Source organism: Nomascus leucogenys, chromosome 16 (assembly GCF_006542625.1).
Source record: "Nomascus leucogenys isolate Asia chromosome 16, Asia_NLE_v1, whole genome shotgun sequence".
NCBI classification, from domain to species: Eukaryota; Metazoa; Chordata; class Mammalia; order Primates; family Hylobatidae; genus Nomascus; species Nomascus leucogenys.
Genome location: NC_044396.1, coordinates 48,670,949 through 48,690,353, shown reverse-complemented (window position 1 = coordinate 48,690,353; position 19,405 = coordinate 48,670,949). Strand labels below are relative to the sequence as shown.

General features: G+C 40.9%; 1 protein-coding gene across 1 annotated transcript in view; it reads left to right on the top strand.

Moving 5' to 3' along the window:
• CA8 (carbonic anhydrase 8) overlaps window positions 1–19,405 on the top strand; it is a 93,354-nt gene that overhangs the window by 10,007 nt on the left and 63,942 nt on the right. Inside the window, exon 3 of the mRNA XM_003256018.4 lies at window positions 6,361–6,485. Within this exon, the coding sequence (XP_003256066.1) occupies window positions 6,361–6,485 (125 nt within the window). The remainder of the gene's footprint in view (window positions 1–6,360; window positions 6,486–19,405) is intronic.

Sequence of the window (19,405 nt, the reverse complement as noted above, 5' to 3'; positions counted from 1 at the left end):
ACTTTTTCCCCCCAAAACATTACAACTTTTTAACAGTGTTTCTCAGCAACCTTGCTGATTTAAAGATGAAATTGTCAAAAATATCTTAAAAATTATTTTCACTGAAGAAGAGACTCTGTGTTTTTTATTTATGTGAAATGTCAGGGCTGAATTTCTTTTTCCTTTTTTCTTCTCTCTCTCTCTCTCTCCTTTCTTTTTTTTTTCAGGTTCTCATTCTGTTGGCCACGCTGGAGTACAGTCATAGCTCACTGCAGCCTCCAAGTCCTCGGCTCAAGCAATCTGCCCACCTCAGCCTCTCTGGTAGCTGGGACTACAGCCCTGCCACCATGCCCAGCTAATTTTTAAATTTTTGGTAGAGACAGGAGTCTTGCTATGTTACCCAGGCTGGTCGTGAACTCCTGGGCTCAAATGATCCTCCCGCCTTGGCTTCCCTTAGAACCGGGATTACAGGTGTGAGCCACTGTACCTGGCTGGATGAATGACTGTATTTATTATTGGCTAACTTTGGTGCATTTGAATTACCTGGTTAGTTGTTGTCATCTGCATCATTTTGCATGCGCTTCACTTTGCCCGGCCTGCTCTCCGTGCTATTGTTATGATCTTTACCCTTAAGAGCTGAAGATATTTAATAGAGCTATAGGTTAAAGGCCAAAGACAGTTTAAAAATATTGAAAACTTTTTGCTTTTAAGGCCTCAAATGTTATAAAAGAACTAAATAATACTATTTTGGGGAAGTTTTAGAGATAAAATTGGAATTTCTTAAAAGTTACTCTGAGGTTATAAAGTCTTTAAATCCATTAAGAATGAACCCTTTGGGGCTGGGCATGGTGGCTCATGCCTGTAATCCGAGCACTTTGGGAGGCCAAGGTGGTGGCTCACTTGAGGTCAGGAGTTCAAGACCAGTCTGGCCAACATGAAACCCCGTCTCTACTAAAAATACAAAAATTAGCCAGGCATGGTGGTGCACACCTGTAATCTCCGCTACTAGGGAGACTGAGGCAGGAGAATCACTTGAACCCGGGAGGCGGAGGTTGCAGTGAGCCGAGATACTGCACTCCAGCCTGGATGACAGAGCAAGACTCCATCTCAAAAATACATATATAAATAAATAAGTAGGTAAGTAAGTAAATAAAATAAGAATGAATCCTTTGGATCCTTCGGGTGGTGTACCAGGGACCCACTGGTGTGGGGCTTCCCCTGTGTTGATGGTGTGGCTCTGCAGGCTCCATCTCCTGGCCTCACCATCTGTGACTGGGCATGATAGCAGCTTTCTAACTGGTTAGGCTTACCCTTTGTTATTCTGTCCTCTGTGCAGATACTGCACGAATAATACTTTAAATTGCAAATATGATCATGTTAGTCCCCTGATTAAAAGCTCTCGATGGTTCTGGACAGGAGAAACCCCAGCTCCTAAGCATAGGCTGCACGTCTCCTCCTCATGCCCACCTTGACTGTAGCTAACTTCTGATTTTATTCTCCTAGAACACACTTAAGCTGCTTCATGTCTCAGAATATTTCTCAGGCTCTTTGCTCTACTCTGCATGCACTTTTCATCTCTCAGCTTATTCAAGACTCAGTTGAGCTGGTATCTTCTTGGGAACATCTTCCCTGACTTTAGGATTCATGCTTGTTATTGGCTTGTCCCTTGCTGGATGCCCTCCTGCTACCCTTTCCTGCTCTTGATGTATTCTATTTAGACTATTCAGTTTACTCTTAACCACTGAGACTGCCCAGTCAACACCAAGGCTGGATCTTTCTCGCTTTATATACTCAGTGGTCAGCACAGGGCCAGGTGTCGAGTTGATCTCAAAACTTAGCTTTGAAGTCAAATGAAAAGAGAAGGAATAAGGCTTGAGGACTAGCCTTTGAATTATCTGGCAAATTTGTTTTCAGCAAAGGATTGTAGAAGCTTAGATAGATTTAGATAAATGTATATACATCAAGTCTTTATAGGGTTTTCAGATCTTACAGAAGCTTCCTCAGGGAGCTCTTGTTTATGTCTTATAAATGCAATTGCCAACCGTATTAAAGAGCATTAAAGAAAATGGAGGCTGTGGCAATGGCATCAGTTTATTTTATATTCTTTTCACAAGTTCCTTTTCTTAAAAAATTCAGCATGTCATCAGCAGGAGTTTCATGTTCTTTCACTGTAACTTTATGGAACCAGATGATGTCATAACTAATAAACCTGCCATGTAGTGACCCAATATCACTCAGCAAAATTTGATTTTCATGAATGTAGGAAAAGGCTACCCCTTCTGAGATGATTTGTTTTTTTATTTAGAAAAATGTAAGCGGTAAAAAGGGAGAATAATGCTGGAAGAGGGTTACCAGATGGATAAAATAGAGCTGCTATTTCTTTTTAGTCCATAAACACAATCGTTCTTGGGGGATGAACAGGTAATGCTCTTACCTGGTACCTCATTAAACTCTGAATTGAGAATTTTGTCATTTTTTATGGCATTGTGTGGCTATGTGACTTTAGTGTGGTTTAACTTTGGATTATTCATCTGCAGCAACAGTGTAAGGTACCCAGAGCCTGGTTCCTGGCTGACAGCCACCTCTTTGTCACCTCTCCCTGGAGAACCAGGCTGGAGCAAAATACTTCCCTTCTCAGTGTTCCTTTCATACCATAGAATATAATTACTTTATTGTAATTGTATTGACTATCATGACATGACAGTTAATAAACCTGTGATGTAGTAACCAGATAGGACTCAGAAAAAATATGATCTTGATAAATATATGAATTTACACTTCAGGATAATAGAATGTAAGATGTACAAGGCCAGGGAATTTTGTCTGTTTGGTCAAAATCAATGTATTCTAAATACTTAATACAGTACCTGGTACAAGGTAGTAGATGATCAAAACAATACCTGTTGGAAGGATTAGTAAACTTCCCTGGATTTTGAAGTTCTCCCTATCGAAACATGGGTCTGTGCAGTTTGAATTTCCACAGTGTTTCACTTACACTGGCTCCAAGTTTAAGTGAAAGGCTTCATTGCTGTTAAGGAAGTTTTGAGCATTGGTCATGCAGGGAGTATATTTTTGAAGCATGGATCTCTTTATGGTTCCCTGAAATCACTGTCAAGACCAGCCACAAGCTGTATCATTCATTTCCATATGACAGTACTTAGTAGACTGCTGTTTACTAGTAGAACTAGTAAACCGCACTGTAACAGAACAGTTTTAGAAATACTGTGTGCCTTTATGTGTGTGTGTTCTGAGTGTATGTGATAAAGGGGTTTTGGGGAAGGAGTTTTAGGAATCCTCTTTCCCATTTCATGTGTGCTTCATTTCATGACACTCCTCTTTCTTTTTCCTTAGCCAGGTGGAGCTGAGCCTTTTCTAGGACAGTTTTATTGCTTTGTTTTAGAGGTGGTGTTGTAGAGCTCACCTGTTGAGGCCTTGGGTCCCACTGTTGCTGGGGGTGGTGAGGGGTGTATTTTCTCGTTCTCTTTTTTCATTTTGGTTTGGGAGGTGAAGTACACAGTGGGTAAACTCCTGATCTCCTTCCTGGTTTTTCTCAAGACCAAATTTGGACAGCCAAGAGAAAGGAATGAGTTTGAGGTTGTTTAGAAACATTTCATACATTCTTAAATCCACAGAATGGATGTTTATTGAAGAGGAAGGTGAAGTGAGCTTGCACTGTGGTTCTGAAGATCTACAAACCTTTCTGATCCATGTATTAAAAGTTTTTTAGATTGTTCTGGGAAATAGGATGAAGTGCAGTTCTCCAAGGAGCAACTTCAGTTTATAAATCTAGGCTTAGATAATTCATTGTTTTTTAGTTCATGGAGATACTGAAATTTGGGTTTCCCTATCCCTGCCTCACCCCTGGGATGTGGGTCAGAAGATTTGAGTTCCAGATCCTGTCCTGGAGCCTGCTAGGAGGCTGACTGTGGCAGGTCACACTCAGCCCCTCTCATCCCGCTTTTCTGCCCTGTCTGTGGAGTTGATGATAACACTGTCCCCTTGGATTTGTTGTGTGACCTAAATCAGACCAAGCATGAGGACAAACACTAAAATCTAAAATCATGCATGACAGTGTGATCCTAAGGGCCACGAATCTCACTTCCCTTTCCTGTTGATGTGAAGTGTATCCACTCAAAAAATTAGTTACTTCTTGCTCTGGGTGTTCCTTGTCTTCGTTGTTTGAGCTGGTAGAAAGCTTGGGAGTAGATTTGTAGGGCACCTTTATCAAGGACTCCATGACCTCCATTGTGTCTGATAGCCTCATTTCTCCATCTATTTTCTGCCTCTTTCTTTGCTTCCCCTTGTTCTTCTCCCTAATTTATGCTGTCCGACTGTATTGTATGTACCTTGACATAAGCAGCCTTGAATCCTTTTTGGAACAAGTCATTAGATGAAGAACCAACCAAACAAGTAAATATTGTTGCACCAATTTGCTTTCTTCTCCTTTGAGTTTTAGGGTATGAATGACATACCCTAAAGGATGAATGACAGAACTCTTCCTCAAGAGAGGTATGGAATCTGTTATGTCCTCCTCAAGGGCAACCCAAGTGTGAAGGACGATCTGTTTCAAAAAGTCTACTTCTAGGAAAGGTGAAGATGTTGAATTTTGTTAGCTAAATAACCTAAAATTCGTAGCTGATACTGTTCAGAATTGGGAGTTGCTAGAGGAAAAATGCCCTGAGTTAAACAACTTTTATTTGTATTGAAATTAACCATTTGTTTGTAGGAAACTTTATTTCAAGTTTGTACCTATGCTGTCAGGGAGTTTTTAACTAAATAATTTTATTGTTTTAAGAGAGGTTCTCATGCAAATGTATTTTTCATTATCCTTTAGTGTGCCCTTGTTGGGGATAAAGGTCTTGATCATATCCAGCAATGAGAAAAAGAGACATGGTCCTGGGGACTGATGTTAATATTTTGAGTATTGTTAATATTTTATCGCAGTTTTATTTTGTGTCGTTTGTGGTAATGAATGTCCATCAGCTATTAAAGTGTGATTTCATTGTTGATTGCCTTAATGCTAATCAATCCTCTTCATGGATAATTTTGTTAGTCCACACACCTGTTCTCTAAATTGGAAGGCTCCCAGTACAAGTGGATGATCTGCAAATGTGGTTTATTTATTTATTTTTTTAATTATTGTACTTTAGGTTTTAGGGGACATGTGCACAATGTGCAGGTTTGTTACATATGTATCCATGTGCCATGTTGTTGAATTTCAGACCAATATCCTTGATGAACATTGATGCAAAAATCCTCAATAAAATACTGGCAAACCGAATCCAGCAGCACATCAAAAAGCTTATACACCATGATCGAGTGGGCTTCATCCCTGGGATGCAAGCCTGGTTCAACATACGCAAATCAATAAATGTAATCCAGCATATAAACAGAACCAAAGACAAAAACCACATGATTATCTCAATAGATGCAGAAAAGGCCTTTGACAAAATTCAACAACCTTTCATGCTAAAAACTCTCAATAAATTAGGTATTGATGGGACGTATCTCAAAATAATAAGAGCTATCTATGACAAACCTACAGCCAATATCATACTGAATGGGCAAAAACTGGAAGCATTCCCTTTGAAAACTGGCACAAGACAGGGATGCCCCCTCTCACCACTCCTATTCAACATAGTGCTGGAAGATCTGGCCAGGGCAATCAGGCAGGAGAAGGAAATAAAGGGTATTCAGTTAGGAAAAGAGGGAGTCAAATTGTCCCTGTTTGCAGATGACATGATTGTATATCTAGAAAACCCCACTGTCTCAGCCCAAAATCTCCTTAAGCTGATTAGCAACTTCAGCAAAGTCTCAGGATACAAAATCAATGTGCAAAAATCACAAGCATTCTTGTACACCAATCACAGACAAACAGAGAGCCAAATCATGAGTGAACTCCCATTCACAATTGCTTCAAAGAGAATAAAATACCCAGGAATCCAACTTACAAGGGATGTGAAGGAACTCTGCAAATGTGGTTTAATTTATTTAGACGTCTACAGAATATTATTGGTCAGTCTGAGAGTCAAACCATATTTTTGTCTCCTGATCAGTGCTAAGTTTAAATCTCTAAGGGAGGAATTTGTTTTCCTAGTCTACTTCTAGACTGAAAACACACAGGAAATTAAAATATGCATATCATTACGAGTTTTCCAGAGGTTTTGAACTTCTGTGTCTGAATGGCCAATACAAGAATTTCAGCCAAGCCTAGATAGTTTAAATTCACCTCACAGTTGTGATAAATTTCTCATTTTGGCTTTGTGAATTTAATCTGTAGAGCCCATGAGAGCGTTTTGGTGAAAAAAAAAAAGTCTCTAATGTTTATAATGCTGAGGTAAATGTGTGATGTAATTCAGTAACATATATTTTCTTTTTCAGTTCTTTCGGGAGGACCACTGCCTCAAGGGCATGAATTTGAACTGTACGAAGTGAGATTTCACTGGGGAAGAGAAAACCAGCGTGGTTCTGAGCACACGGTTAATTTCAAAGCTTTTCCCATGGAGGTAAGAATAACAGATCATCTTGTAAAAATCTTGTTTTCTGAATAAAGTATTCAACGATTTACTGAAAATGATTTAGTTTAAAAGTAGATGCATAGTTCTTGAATTTTATCAGTTTATACTAAAATTTAAAAAATGCTTAATGCAACGGAAGCCTAGGGCAGCACATGAAACCTCCCGTCTACTCTCATGGCTTGGTGTGTGCGCGTGAGCACGTGGCCAGAAAGGCAATCTACAGTATTAAATTTCACCCTAGTGTTACTATTCTTGTAAAAATTCTGCCTCTGCAAATTCAGTAGGTCATTTTTGTGGATGCTTTGGATAGGTGACGAGCTGAAGACAAACAACTGTTGGAGAAACCTCAACAGTAATGAAAAGTGTAGGTTTGCTAGTTTAAAATTGGTGGGTTGGTTTTATTCACCCCAAGCCACTGGAGGAGGGAGGGAGAAAGAGAGATTTTTTGAGAGTGATTCTTTTGTCCAAAGAATTCCCTCCCCGACTTACGTTCTTAGTTAACTTCTGCTGTTTCTTTGATACCCAGTGGAAATCTTATGTCTTCTTCTTTCTCTAGTTTTTTCCCTAGGCAGAATTCATCTCTCTCTCTCTGCTCCCTGTATGCTTGATAGGGCACTGCCACGGTGCTGGCCCCATGGATTGTACCATTTAGTCTCCATAGTGTCTTTCTTGCTGCCTGTGAGCTCCTGAGGACCGAAGCTCCCTCTCACCCCCTTTTTACTCCTATCATTTGCCCACTGCCAGGCACAGTGGAGACAGACAGTTCACACTGGTGAAAGTGAGGGTATGTTGGATTCAGTCCAGGTCTTGATGATATTTCTAGAAGGAACCTTAGTTTACCCTGGAAAATAGCCCTTTGGTGTCATGTAAGAGTATGTTTTGGGGGCTGCTGGTCTTCCAGTCTTTTTTTTTTGACATTCCCAACTATGCATGTGCTTAATATTAAATATAAAATTGCTCATGACCAGATACAATATCCAGTACCACTTCAGTGGCTGGAAATCATGGCTGTATAATTTTATGTCAGTGATACATGTATTTTAGAGGATTCTGTTGAAGGGTTTGACAGCATTATTGTAATTATAATAAAAAAATCTCTGGAAGCTCAGGATATCTCTTTCATTAAAAATAAAAGACGTGAACCTTAGAAGTGAAATGTTCCATTTTTTAAGGCTGGAGAGAAAAAAACCAAACCAGCATGTTGAAGAGTGGAGGAGGTGTGCAGTGTTGTGGACAGTAAGGAGAAGCACTTTCTCAAAGGCCTTGATGGGGAAGGCCCCCAGAGCTTACCTGTCTGGGAGCTGTTTGCTCAGTGCCTATAAACATCCTCTCCTTTCTACTGCCTGTGACACTTCTGTGTCACCTCTCGCTCCTTTCCCATCCTCAGCCAACCTGACAAGGAAAAATTCACACCAGAATGCATCAAAAAGGAAAGAAGACACAAAACAATCCAAGACAGTTAACCCCACTGGGTCGTGGGTCACAAAATGAGGGGCAGGACCACCCTGGACTGTCATCGCCTTTGCCCTGCTCCCTCTTTAGGTTTGAAAGGCCATTTCATCGTTTCATCTCAGCCCCCAAAGACAGACTCTAGTAACGAAAGCTCTGGGGAGAGGTAGCTGTAAATGGGGAGGCAAGAACTTCTGGATGAGAATTCCATGGCTTTGCTTGTGACATGCAGAACGTAAAAGCTGTAGGAAGCGTAATTAGTGAGCTGTGCTCTTTGCTCTGTACTCAGATAGCATTTCCGGACCGAATGTCCAGACTGGTCTGGTTACTTGGTGGCGTTTCAACAGCTCCGGTCCATTAAGCACAGGTAATGGTTTGTTTTGAATGAAGATTAAATCCTGGTAGTGAGGCTTTGTTTCTGCAGAAATATTTGTATTTAGGATAATGGAATTGCTGACTATGATTTTTCCATAATACGTGGCGAATAATATTTATGTTCTTTTTTATCCCAGATTATCCCTGATCCAATTCCAGAGAAAATACTTTTATCAGTCATCCAGTGTTCGCTTAGTGCTCTATCCTGTTGAGTGCGTAAATGCTATGGTTATGCAGAACTAGAAGGAGATCTCTGCAAGCCAGGATTGTTTATCGATTTATTTTTGTGGAGACTATGAAAACTGAGGTGGGTTCTGAGGAGGAGAGGGCTCGTGTGGTATGGTGAAAGAGAGGAGAGAGGGTTTCCATGTGGAAGAACGTCCTGGGACTGGGGATGAGTTGGCTCATACAGGGGACTATAGGTCCCCTGGTTCTGAACTGCCACCAAGGGCTACCTCAAGCACAGGGGTGTGGCCAGCAGCACAGTGTAGAATAAGACCAGGTACCCTTTTGGGAACATGGCTTTTTTTCCAGTGTTTTTTGTTTTTTTTTTGAGGTCACGTTCCATATTTTACTTACATTTTAAGACTGACTTTTTTTTTTCTCAAAATCACATATCCGTGCACCTTTTTCTTTTTTGTTGATTTCATTGAAAATTAAATGGCTGGCTTGTTAAACAGACAGACACTATAAGCAAATACTTACTCTGTCTGTTACATGGAACACACAGGAATTACCTTTTTTTTTTTTTTAAGATGGAGTCTTGCCCTGTCACCCAGGCTAGAATGCAGTGGCACAGTCTCGGCTCACTGCAGCCTCCGCCTCCCAGTTTCAGGTGATTCTGTGCCTCAGCCTCCATGGTAGCTGGGATAATAGGTGCATGCCACCATGCCAGGCTAAATTTTGTAATTCACCATGTTGACCAGGCTGGTCTCGAACTCCTGACCTCAGGTGATCCGCCCGTTTCAGCCTCCCAAATTGCTGGGATTACAGGCGTGAGCCACTGTGCCCGGCCAGGAACAGCTTTTAATAGAAATCCATCGAGCTGTCTTCCCTCACCTTTTAGAAATTATAAATATAACAACAGCCCTAAAGAGATTTTTGATACTCCCAGTAGTCAGCACTGACATGGTTTCAAAACTTAACACAATTTGGGACTTTAAATGGTTTAAACTGCTTCTCTACACTAAGCAAGATGTGTTTGTGTTTTTCCTTCTTGATACCTGTAGGTTTCAGAAACACACATCTTTCCACAGCCGTCTGACACTGCTTATCATGCCCTCATCTGGTAAATCTGAATTCTATTGTGAATACTGCAGGTTTATGCTTAAATGACAGTGCCTTAACGAGAGAACAATATAATCATGCTGCATTTTTCCTCCTGTTACCTGAAAGGGTCTCACTATGTTGCCCAGAGTACATTTGAGCTGGTCTCAAGGGACCCTCCTGCTTCAGCTTCCTGAGTAGCTGGGACTATAGGTGTGCGCCACTGCACCCAGCACCAGCTGGAATCCTTTTCCATAATGTGTGGGTGTTTTGCGTTGTGATACTCAGTCAAGACATTGATGTGAGTAGAAGATTATTGATTTAAGACAAGTTTGAGTTCAACTAAAATTAATTCTTGTGCGTTTGTGCTTCTGGTGACTGTGGAAAGCTCCTTATTTTCTTTGAACTTTGTTGGATGTCTTAGCTTGTGAAGTCTAACTTTAATGCTATATGACTTTTTTTTTTTTTTTTTTTTTTTTTTGCCATTTTGCTAACACATGAGCACACTCCATGCATTCACCATTCCACTGGAACTGTTTATTCCCTTCACATTAACTTCTGTTACAGATGTAAGGCTCTTGGGTATTTAGGCTCACAGGTTCATACTCTACTTTCAGGCTGTATATTCTATGTGTGTCATTTGTCTGTGGACACTGCCATCTTTGCTGCTTCATAGTAGCCTAACTCTGTGATGGTCTGTGTAATTTTTGGTAAATTAGGATGAATTTTTATACATGAGTAGCTACTCTCATAATTCCAGGGAAGAGAGCTTCTCAGGCATTTAGATTTTTCTGGATCAGTGCAATTTACAAAAAAGTGGGGCCGGGCGCAGTGGCTCACACCTGTAATCCCAGCACTTTGGGAGGCCGAGGCGGGCGGATCACGAGGTCAGGAGATCGAGACCATCCTGGCTAACATGGTGGAACCCCGTCTCTACTAAAAATGCAAAAATTAGCCGGGTGTGGTGGTGGATCACGAGGTCAGGAGATCGAGACCACGGTGAAACCCCATATCTACTAAAAATACAAAAAAATTAGCCGGGCGTGGTGGTGGGCGCCTGTAGTCCCAGCTACTCGGGAGGCTGAGGCAGGAGAATGGCGTGAACCCGGGAGGCGGAGCTTGCAGTGAGCGGAGATCATGCCACTGCACTCCAGCCTGGGCGAAAGTGATGGAGAGACCAAAAGTGTGTCAAGTTTAAATTTTTCCAATTAAGAACATTACTCTCTGCTGTCTTCATCATTTTATAAAGAGAGGATCTTTAATAGCCAAATGTAGGAAGGATGTGATCTCAAAATAAGGCATGGACCCATAAATTGAATAGATTTAGGTTTTTAAAAACGTACGTTATTTCAATTTTTCTTGCATCACTACAGATGAATGATAATTTTGTCAGGGATAGGCACTGATCCTGCCCACAGACTAGCAGGAGATCATGTATGGTGAGCCTGACTTTCTTGCCTTTCGGGCCTAAAAGCCTGTGATTGAAGAGTGAATTGCCAAGAAGGAGGTCTAGCCATATTGTATGTTGGACCCTTATCTTTCTTTATATTGTATTTAAAGAGCATCTGTTGCTCTGTGTACTCTGAAAGGACTTAGTGATGATTGTGCCACATACCAGCTGTTGATGGAAAATTGGGTGCATTAGGTAAATAGAAAAAAAATTCATTGTACGGAGCAGGATGCTTTAATTGTGAAGAGTCCAGGCCTTGGTTGCAAAATAGGCCAACAAAAATATTCTGAAGACTTTATCTCATAATATATTGCTAATCCTTAAACTATATTTGGCCCCTGTACCAGGTCGCCAGATATCCCACATTTCTTCTTCTCTTTCCAGGCGGCACATGGTAGCATCTAGTATTTAGTGTTCTCTTAGTAAAAGTGAGTGGTCTTTAAGATTGCTGCTCCCCAAGTCATTTGCATGTTCACCTCACAGAAAAATTTAGTTTTATTCATGTATTTTACTATTCTAAGGAGATCCCAGGAAGAGTTTGCCTGGTTAATAGTGAAATTATGACCTTTCAAGTTATTTTACTTTCAGGAACATCTCAAATAGAGCTTCATGTTTGTTGAACCTCTTCTAAAATAGGGATTTCCATTGTAATGGGATGACTTTAGTTTTAGAGTGAACATTCTGAAGATTAGATACAAGATATATCACTAAAGAAATACAGATTTGAAAGGAACTTTCACGGTCATCTAGTCCAAACTCCTATCTAGCAAAGAAGAAATCTAAGAGTTCAAAAGGTTAAATTGCACAGGATCATTTATAGGAAACCATATGTATGGCCTGGATGAAGAAGAGTATCATCTGGTTAATTAAATATTCCATTTAGGGATTATTCTCTATGGTGCTCTTTTTGCTTATGGTTTAGTTGCAGAGAGAAAACACAATGGGCTTTGTCCTTGCACCCCCTACCAATATAAGGAGTTTTGATGTCTGTAAGCACCCCACATTCAGAGGGGGACTGCTTTCACCTTCCACAGGAGGGTGGTAGTGAGGCTGTGGCACCCTGCCCCTGCCTTACAGGCTGTGAAGTTAGAGTGGCTTTGTGACAGCAGAGGAAGGGTGTGTGTTGCAAAGGTGGAATCCCTGCTACCTCCAAGAATGGAGGGGTGGATTTAGTGGATAGCCTACTCCTGCCCACTTTACAGAGATGCTCACTGAGGTCTGGGGAGGAGGGAGGTTGGAGGCTCAGGGCCACAACCTCAGAAATGGCCCATGAACTGACTTCTGCTCTAGGCAGTGCTTTTTTTCACCTTCCACAGCCAGTTGTTATCAGGAAAATCAACTCTAGTTTGAAATTTTATTTGCATCTGTAGTTAATACTTTGGATTGAGGTTGCTTTGGGAGTAAAAAGAAAGGTTTGTATTAAGAGGAGTTAGGACTGACACTAAAGGAAATGATTTGAAATTTGAATGTTCAGCTTTTCTGGCAAGTCTCATTATTTTGACCAGAAAAAAGGAGCAACTTGTCTCTAAATGTAATAATTATGATGATGATGATGATTTTGTATCCTGGAATCTCCTATAGAGCTAGCAGATTGAGCCTGTGTATAAACAGATGAAGGCGTTAGAGCCTTGTGCAGCGGCCTCTCCAGAAGTCATGATTGCAGAATCTCCCTCTCACATTTTGGCCAAAAAAAAAAAAAAAAAAAAAAAAAAGCAAACAAATTTTATGTTTCCTGAATTCTAATGAACACTTGCATTTTTACTTCATAAAAATCATGGTTTCTGCTTTGATTCAGCATATTTATTTTTACATTTCATGCAGAAACCTCACAGTTTACTGAGTAGAAAATAAATTACAATGTTGAACAAACAGCAATGTTCTTTTAGCTGTATTCCCACTCAGAAGTGAATAAGGCCAACTTGACCTTTGAGAAGCCACTTTGAAGCTACCTTTGATTTTATATTTGTTAGTATTTCTTTTAGTAGTTCATTCTTTGCCATTGTTTGAGGATATACAAAAGGTTGTTTTGGCAAACTAAATTTGGAAAAAGGCATTTATATTATAGCTGATTTTATGATAGAAGGCAAATTTGTAGAAAAACTAAAAATTAGTTCCTATGAGTATAATATGTAATTAATGTATGGGTAAGGTTGTAGATACTGCAGGTAGAAAATATTTTCAGTTGGGTTCTGACAGATCTAAATTCTGCAGTAAAATACATTTCCTGTCAATATGTTTTCAGGTAATAAATAGCCTCTGATTTGAATATATAGTCCCTAACTGGGTGGGCATCTAAATAACTCATATCCATCCATTCATTCTTTTATTTGTCCATCCATCCATCCATCCATCCATCCATCCATCCATCCGTCCAAAGTATTTCATATTCAAGCCCTGGACTAAGTGCTGAGGAGACAGCTATGAGTACAATAGACAACTCAGGGAGTTTTTCATACAGTGGGGGAGTTCGAATGCAGTTTGTGATTTTTCTCCTACTCACTTTTTTTCTAAATGGGCAAGTATTTAGAACAGGGGTCCTGAAGTCCTGGGCTATGGACTGGTACCTGGCCTGTTAGGAACCTGGCTGCACAGCACGAGGTGAGTGGTGGGCCAGTGAGCATTACCTCCTGAGTCTGCCTCCTGTCGCATCAGTGGTGGCATTAAATTTTCATAGGAGCATGAACCCTATTGTGAACTGTGCATGTGAGGGATCTACACTGCACACTCCTGATGAGAATCTAATGCCTGATGATCTGTTACTGTCTCCCATCACCCCCAGATGGGACCATCTAGTTGCAGGAAAACAAGCTCAGGGCTCTCACTGATTCTACATTATGGTGAGTTGTATAATTATTTCCTTATATATTACAGTGTAATAATAATAGAAATAAAGTGCACAATAAATGTAATGTGCTTGAATCGTCCCGAAACCATCTGCTGCCCCCTGTCTGTGGAAAAATTGTCTTCCATGAAACTGGTCCCTGATACCAAAAAGGTTGGGCACTGCTGCTTTAGAAGACACAGTAGTCCCCCCTTAACTGTGGAGGATATATTTCAAGACTCCCAGTAGGTGCTTGAAACTGTAGCTAGTACCAAACCTATATATATTAATAGTTCGTTTTTTCCTATATATACGTATCTGTGATAAAGTTTAATTTATATATTAGGCACAGTAAGAGATTAACGAGAACCAATAATAAAACATAACAATTATAACAATATGCCAACATCACTACTTTTGCACTTTAGGACCATTACTAAGTAAAATAAAGGTTACCTAAACATGAGTACTGCAGTACCGTGACAGTGAATCTGATCTCTGAGAAGACTCTTAAGTGGCTGATGGGCAGGGAGCGTGCACAGTGTGGAGACACTGTACAGAGGAAGGATTCACGCCCTGGGCGAGATGTAGCAGCATGGTGTGCGATTTCATCACACTACTCAGAATTTAAAACATATGAACTGTTTATTTCTGCAATGTTCCATTTAATATTTTTGGACCAGAGTTAACTGAAACCACAGAAAGCAAAACTGTGTTTCTGTAACATTGAAAAGACCTCATTCCCCTAACCTGCCTGTGCAGTATGGAAATTCAGGTCGTCAGAAGCTAATTAGAGGAAGATTCTGAAGACATTTCTTAGAATGCAAATACATTGTTTGAGATGTGAATGACTGTCAACCACACAAAATATTTATCCACTATTATGTGAAAGGCATTGTGCTGGATATAACCAGTCATGGGTCACTGTAGGCTAGACTAACTTAAGCAACCCAACAAAATGAGAATCAATGAGACACAGGGTAGGAAAATGTTCTTGATGGGGAAGAGTTAAGAAAGGTGTAGGTTCTGAGGAGACACTAGAGAACCTGGGACCCCTGTGGCATCCTCCCTGAGGACTCTGGCAGTGTGGGAGGAAGTCTGAATGATGTAGTTGGTGAATTTAGGCTCCAAAGTTGAAAACAACCTACATTTACATCTAACCTCTGCAATCTCAGGCAAGCTAGTAAACCTCTTCCAACCTGTCTATGAAACTCATTTATGAAAAAGGGCTAGACATTAGCTCAGAGGTCAGCGAAGAGTAAACCCTGCTGTGTTTTCTATTTTTAGGAAGAGATGGGGAACATCAAAGGTGGGATTGTGATTGTGATGATAAAAATCTTGTGAAAACATCCTGAGGGGGATGCGCAAAAAGGTTTTTGAACTGGGCGCCAGTGGCTCACGCTTTTTTTTTTTTTTTTTTTGAGACGGAGTCTCGCTCTGTCGCCCAGGCTGGAGTGCAGTGGCGCAATCTCGGCTCACTGCAAGCTCCGCCTCCTGGGTTCACGCCATTCTCCTGCCTCAGCCTCTCCGAGTAGCTGGGACTACAGGCGCCCACCACTACGCCCGGCTAATTTTTTTGTATTTTTAGTAGAGACGGGGTTTCACTGTGGTCTCGATCTCCTGACCTCGTGATCCGCCCGCCTCGGCCTCCCAAAGTGCTGGGATTACAAGCGTGAGCCACCGCACTGGGCCAGGCTCACGCTTTTAATCCCAGCACTTTGGGAGGCTGAGGCAGGCAGATCACCTGAGGTTAGGAGTTCGAGACCAGCCTGGCCAAAATAGCAAAATCCTGTCTCTACTAAAAATACAAAAATTAGCTGGGCATGGTGGCAGGCCCCTGTAGTCCCAGCTACCGGAGACTAAGGCACGATATCGCTTGAACCTAGGAAGCGGAGGTTGCAGTGAGCCCAGATTGCACCACTGCACTCCAATCTGGGTGACAGAGCAAGACTCTATGTCTCAAAAAAAAAAAAAAAATTAAAAATAAATAAAACAAAAAAATTTTTGTTACTATAAATAAGAAATGCAGAGAATATGAATGGAGAAAAGTCTTCTTTTTTCTTTAAAACTTCTTCCCTGTTTAGCTGAATATATTGTATTTTTATAAGTCTAATCAATATGACATTTCCAGGTCATTTTTCCTGACACACCTTTTTATTATGATGATTATGCATGCATATCCAGTAAAATTTGTATTATCACTGTATTTTGCAAGGAAAATAAATATTGCCTTGAGAAAGATAATTGGGCAATAGTATGATAAAACTTCTAATTGAGTTGAATGATGATAGGAGATTTTAACTCTGTAAGTTTTTAACCTGTATAGAAACCATATGTTTTGCTTTTTTTGTTTTTTTCTGGTATTTAAGATGGACAGCTTAAAATGGCACAGGGATGTTAGTAAGATATTTGTGCCCTTGCTACTGCTTTGCTGTGCTTGAATACATTTTCCCTTTTAGCTTTGTAGGGCTCTACACACCAAAAATTCATGACGGAAGCCTAGAACAACATACCGTGAATCCTCTGAGATGCTGGACCTTTTTGTGATATGGTTCCCTAGGCAGCAGCGTGCTCTGGCAATGTAAATTCTTAGTCAGGGAGAGTGGCATTTTGCCTGCAGTTCACAATGACATTTGTTTTCTCACTGTTTAACCTCAATTCCTTCATTAGTACATAAGGATAATAAAATTCTACCTACGCTTATACAACTCAGGAAGAAACTATAAAAATTAATCGTTGAGGCTGAGTTTGGTGGTTCATGCCTGTAATCCCAGCACTTTGGGAGGCTGAGGTGGGCGGATCACCTGAGGTCAGGAGTTCAAAACCAGCCTGACCAACATGGTGAAACACCGTCTCTATTAAAAGATGCAAAAAATTAGCTGGGCGTATAGGCACGTGCCTGTAATCCCAGCTACTACGGAAGCTGAGGCAGGAGAATTGCTTGAACCCGGGAGGCGGAGGTTGCAGTGGCCCGAGATCGCATCATTGCACTCCAGCCTGGGCAACAGGAACGAAACTCTGTCTCAAAAAAAAAAATTAATTAATAGTGTAACATTGGAAGCACCTTGCACTGAATTTCTCATGTAGTGGTGGAAAATGTTGTTAAACAAAAGCTGATATTCACTTGAAGTGCTTTCTAAAAACATTTTAAGAGCAGTATTAGGTATATGGGATGTAAATGTTGTACCATAGGGCAGTATAGTTTTGTTCTTTAAGAAACCTGAAATGAATAGAAGAACTTGAGTTTAAGTTGTTGAAATATAAACATAAAGTACAGAAGGAAGACATTTATTCTAAGACTGACAAATGAAAGGTAGACCGTTTTTCATCAATTAATGTCTTCACTTGGGAACCCAAAGGCAAGTAAATTCTCTAAACTCAGCTTAATGAATCACTTAAACCTCTGGATGAGAGTTTATTCAGTGGAACCAATTTCTTTGGCTCCAGAGTTAGTGCATTTTCCAGGAATATTCCTTGGGAACTATAAATTGGTGAGTTCTCAGAGGAGATTCAATAGAGAGATCCCTTCTCCTTAGCCTGAGTTCTGAACAAATTAGGAAAGAAGGTATTCTTAGAGTGATCAGATGGAGAACAAAACATCACCTCTACTGTGGCCAGAACGATACTGGAGACACAGCTTAATTCGAGAGAAGAGTGTCTGTCCAGAATTAGGCAGGGGCGGGAAAGGTAGGGCGGTGGGGAGCTGGGGGTGTTCCAGGTAGGATTTATGAGTCTGCTCCCTAAGAGTAGCTCAGATTTCACAACAGTTGAAACAGAATAAAGGAGGAGGAGTTGGTTGAAGGAGCGGAGAGGAAAGCCAGCTTTGTTCAGGGAAAACCCCTGCTTATGGAAACCAGGAATAGGGAAGCAGCGGTCCCATTAGTAAGATTGATGACTCTCAAATTCCCCACTTACCCTTTAAAGCTCATTGGCACTGGACACTAGCAAGAGGACAAAGCTCTGGGAATCAGTAAAGGAAACGTTTCCTTGCACTGCAGGTTTGTTCATTTTATCCATCTGGGATTTTGTACATCCCTTTTTGCTTGCTCCATTGTATCCAAGAGTAACATAGTTTTCTACTTTCTAAAATAATTTAGGAGTAGGATTTGGTAAACAGGGATTTTGAATCACCCAGGGCTTGCTTATTCGTTTTTTCTTTTCTAATTTACTTGGGTGGGTTTTTGTGCAATTTACCATCTTGGCCTGAGCTGATCACCATTTGAACCATGGATATAACTAAGGTTGGTTTATGGATGATTCACTTTTCAAAGACTGTGACCCTGGTCCAGGGCTTAACTCACTAATCGTCTTTCAAATTTGTGTTGTACAGCACTGGAAATATTTTGCAGTGATTTTTAAAAACAGATATCACTTATCCAACTTGTTATGGAGAACAAATATTACAGATTTTTATCAGTGGGCATTGTTCCTAATTAACTTACCAGCGCTGACGTGGTTTAACTGTGTTCCCAATCTTGCTGTTTTCTATTCTAGCTGATCTAGAGCCTGACTATATTAAAGGGGTCTACATACAGGCAGTGGTGTGGGTCATAGCGGAATCAAGGCTGTACCGCTGGCCATGGTCCGTCACCTTCTCCTCAGCTGAGCTGCAATGGGATGTTCTGTGGTAGCTCTTTCTCTTCCACAGGCTGTTTACTGAGTTTTGAGTCTGTTAGGGAGGGAGATGGTAGAGTGGCATATACCATTCAGCAAACAAGTTTTAAGTGTCTATGTTTAAAGCCAAACCCTGTGAGAAATACAGAATGTAAAAAACCCAACATTTGTGTTTAATGATTCTACAGTCTGGTTTAAAGAAGTGGAAGTAAGACAGAAACATGTGAAAAGATAACGATTAAAGGGTTAAGTGACAATGTAAATCAGTTCAAAACACACTCAGGAAGCCATTGCTGTGTGTTTGCCACTGTGGCTGGTGCTGAAGGTATGACCGTGAGAGATAATCTGGGCCAGCAGTTCACATTCCCGTGGTGTGGCAGGCCTTTTCAAAAGCTACTGTGGCTACTATGTGTGAAAAAAGCCCTAGGGAATGGGATATAAAGAACACAGATCAGAGAATAACTGATTTTTACTGGGCTCAGAGAATACTCTAGAAGGGAATGGATGTTGGAGCTGGGCCTTGATGACTGAGTAGGAGTTCGCTGGGTAAACAAGGCTGGGGAGACCATTTCAGGATGGGAAAGTATCATGAGGCAGGGCAGAAATGCTGAGCTCCTCACGCTGTGTGGGAAAGGGCAGTAGAGGTAACCCCAGAGGGTTCTGGAGTCAAGTTGAGGAGGGCCTAACTCCTTCCTGAGAATGAGATGCTACCTTGATGAGGCAACCGAGAACTACTAGCACTTTTAAGCAGGTAGATGATGTCAGCGAGTGGACTAGGGTGGTGGAATGTGAATGGGAAACAAAGATGTGGATGGCAAAAGAAGAGGTGGTGTGAGAGATGCAGTTGAGGATAAATGGATTCGGCTTGAGGAGTGTTCAGAAAAAGCCAAAAGGATGCTGAGAAATGAAACTTGAGAAATGGAATATTATTGG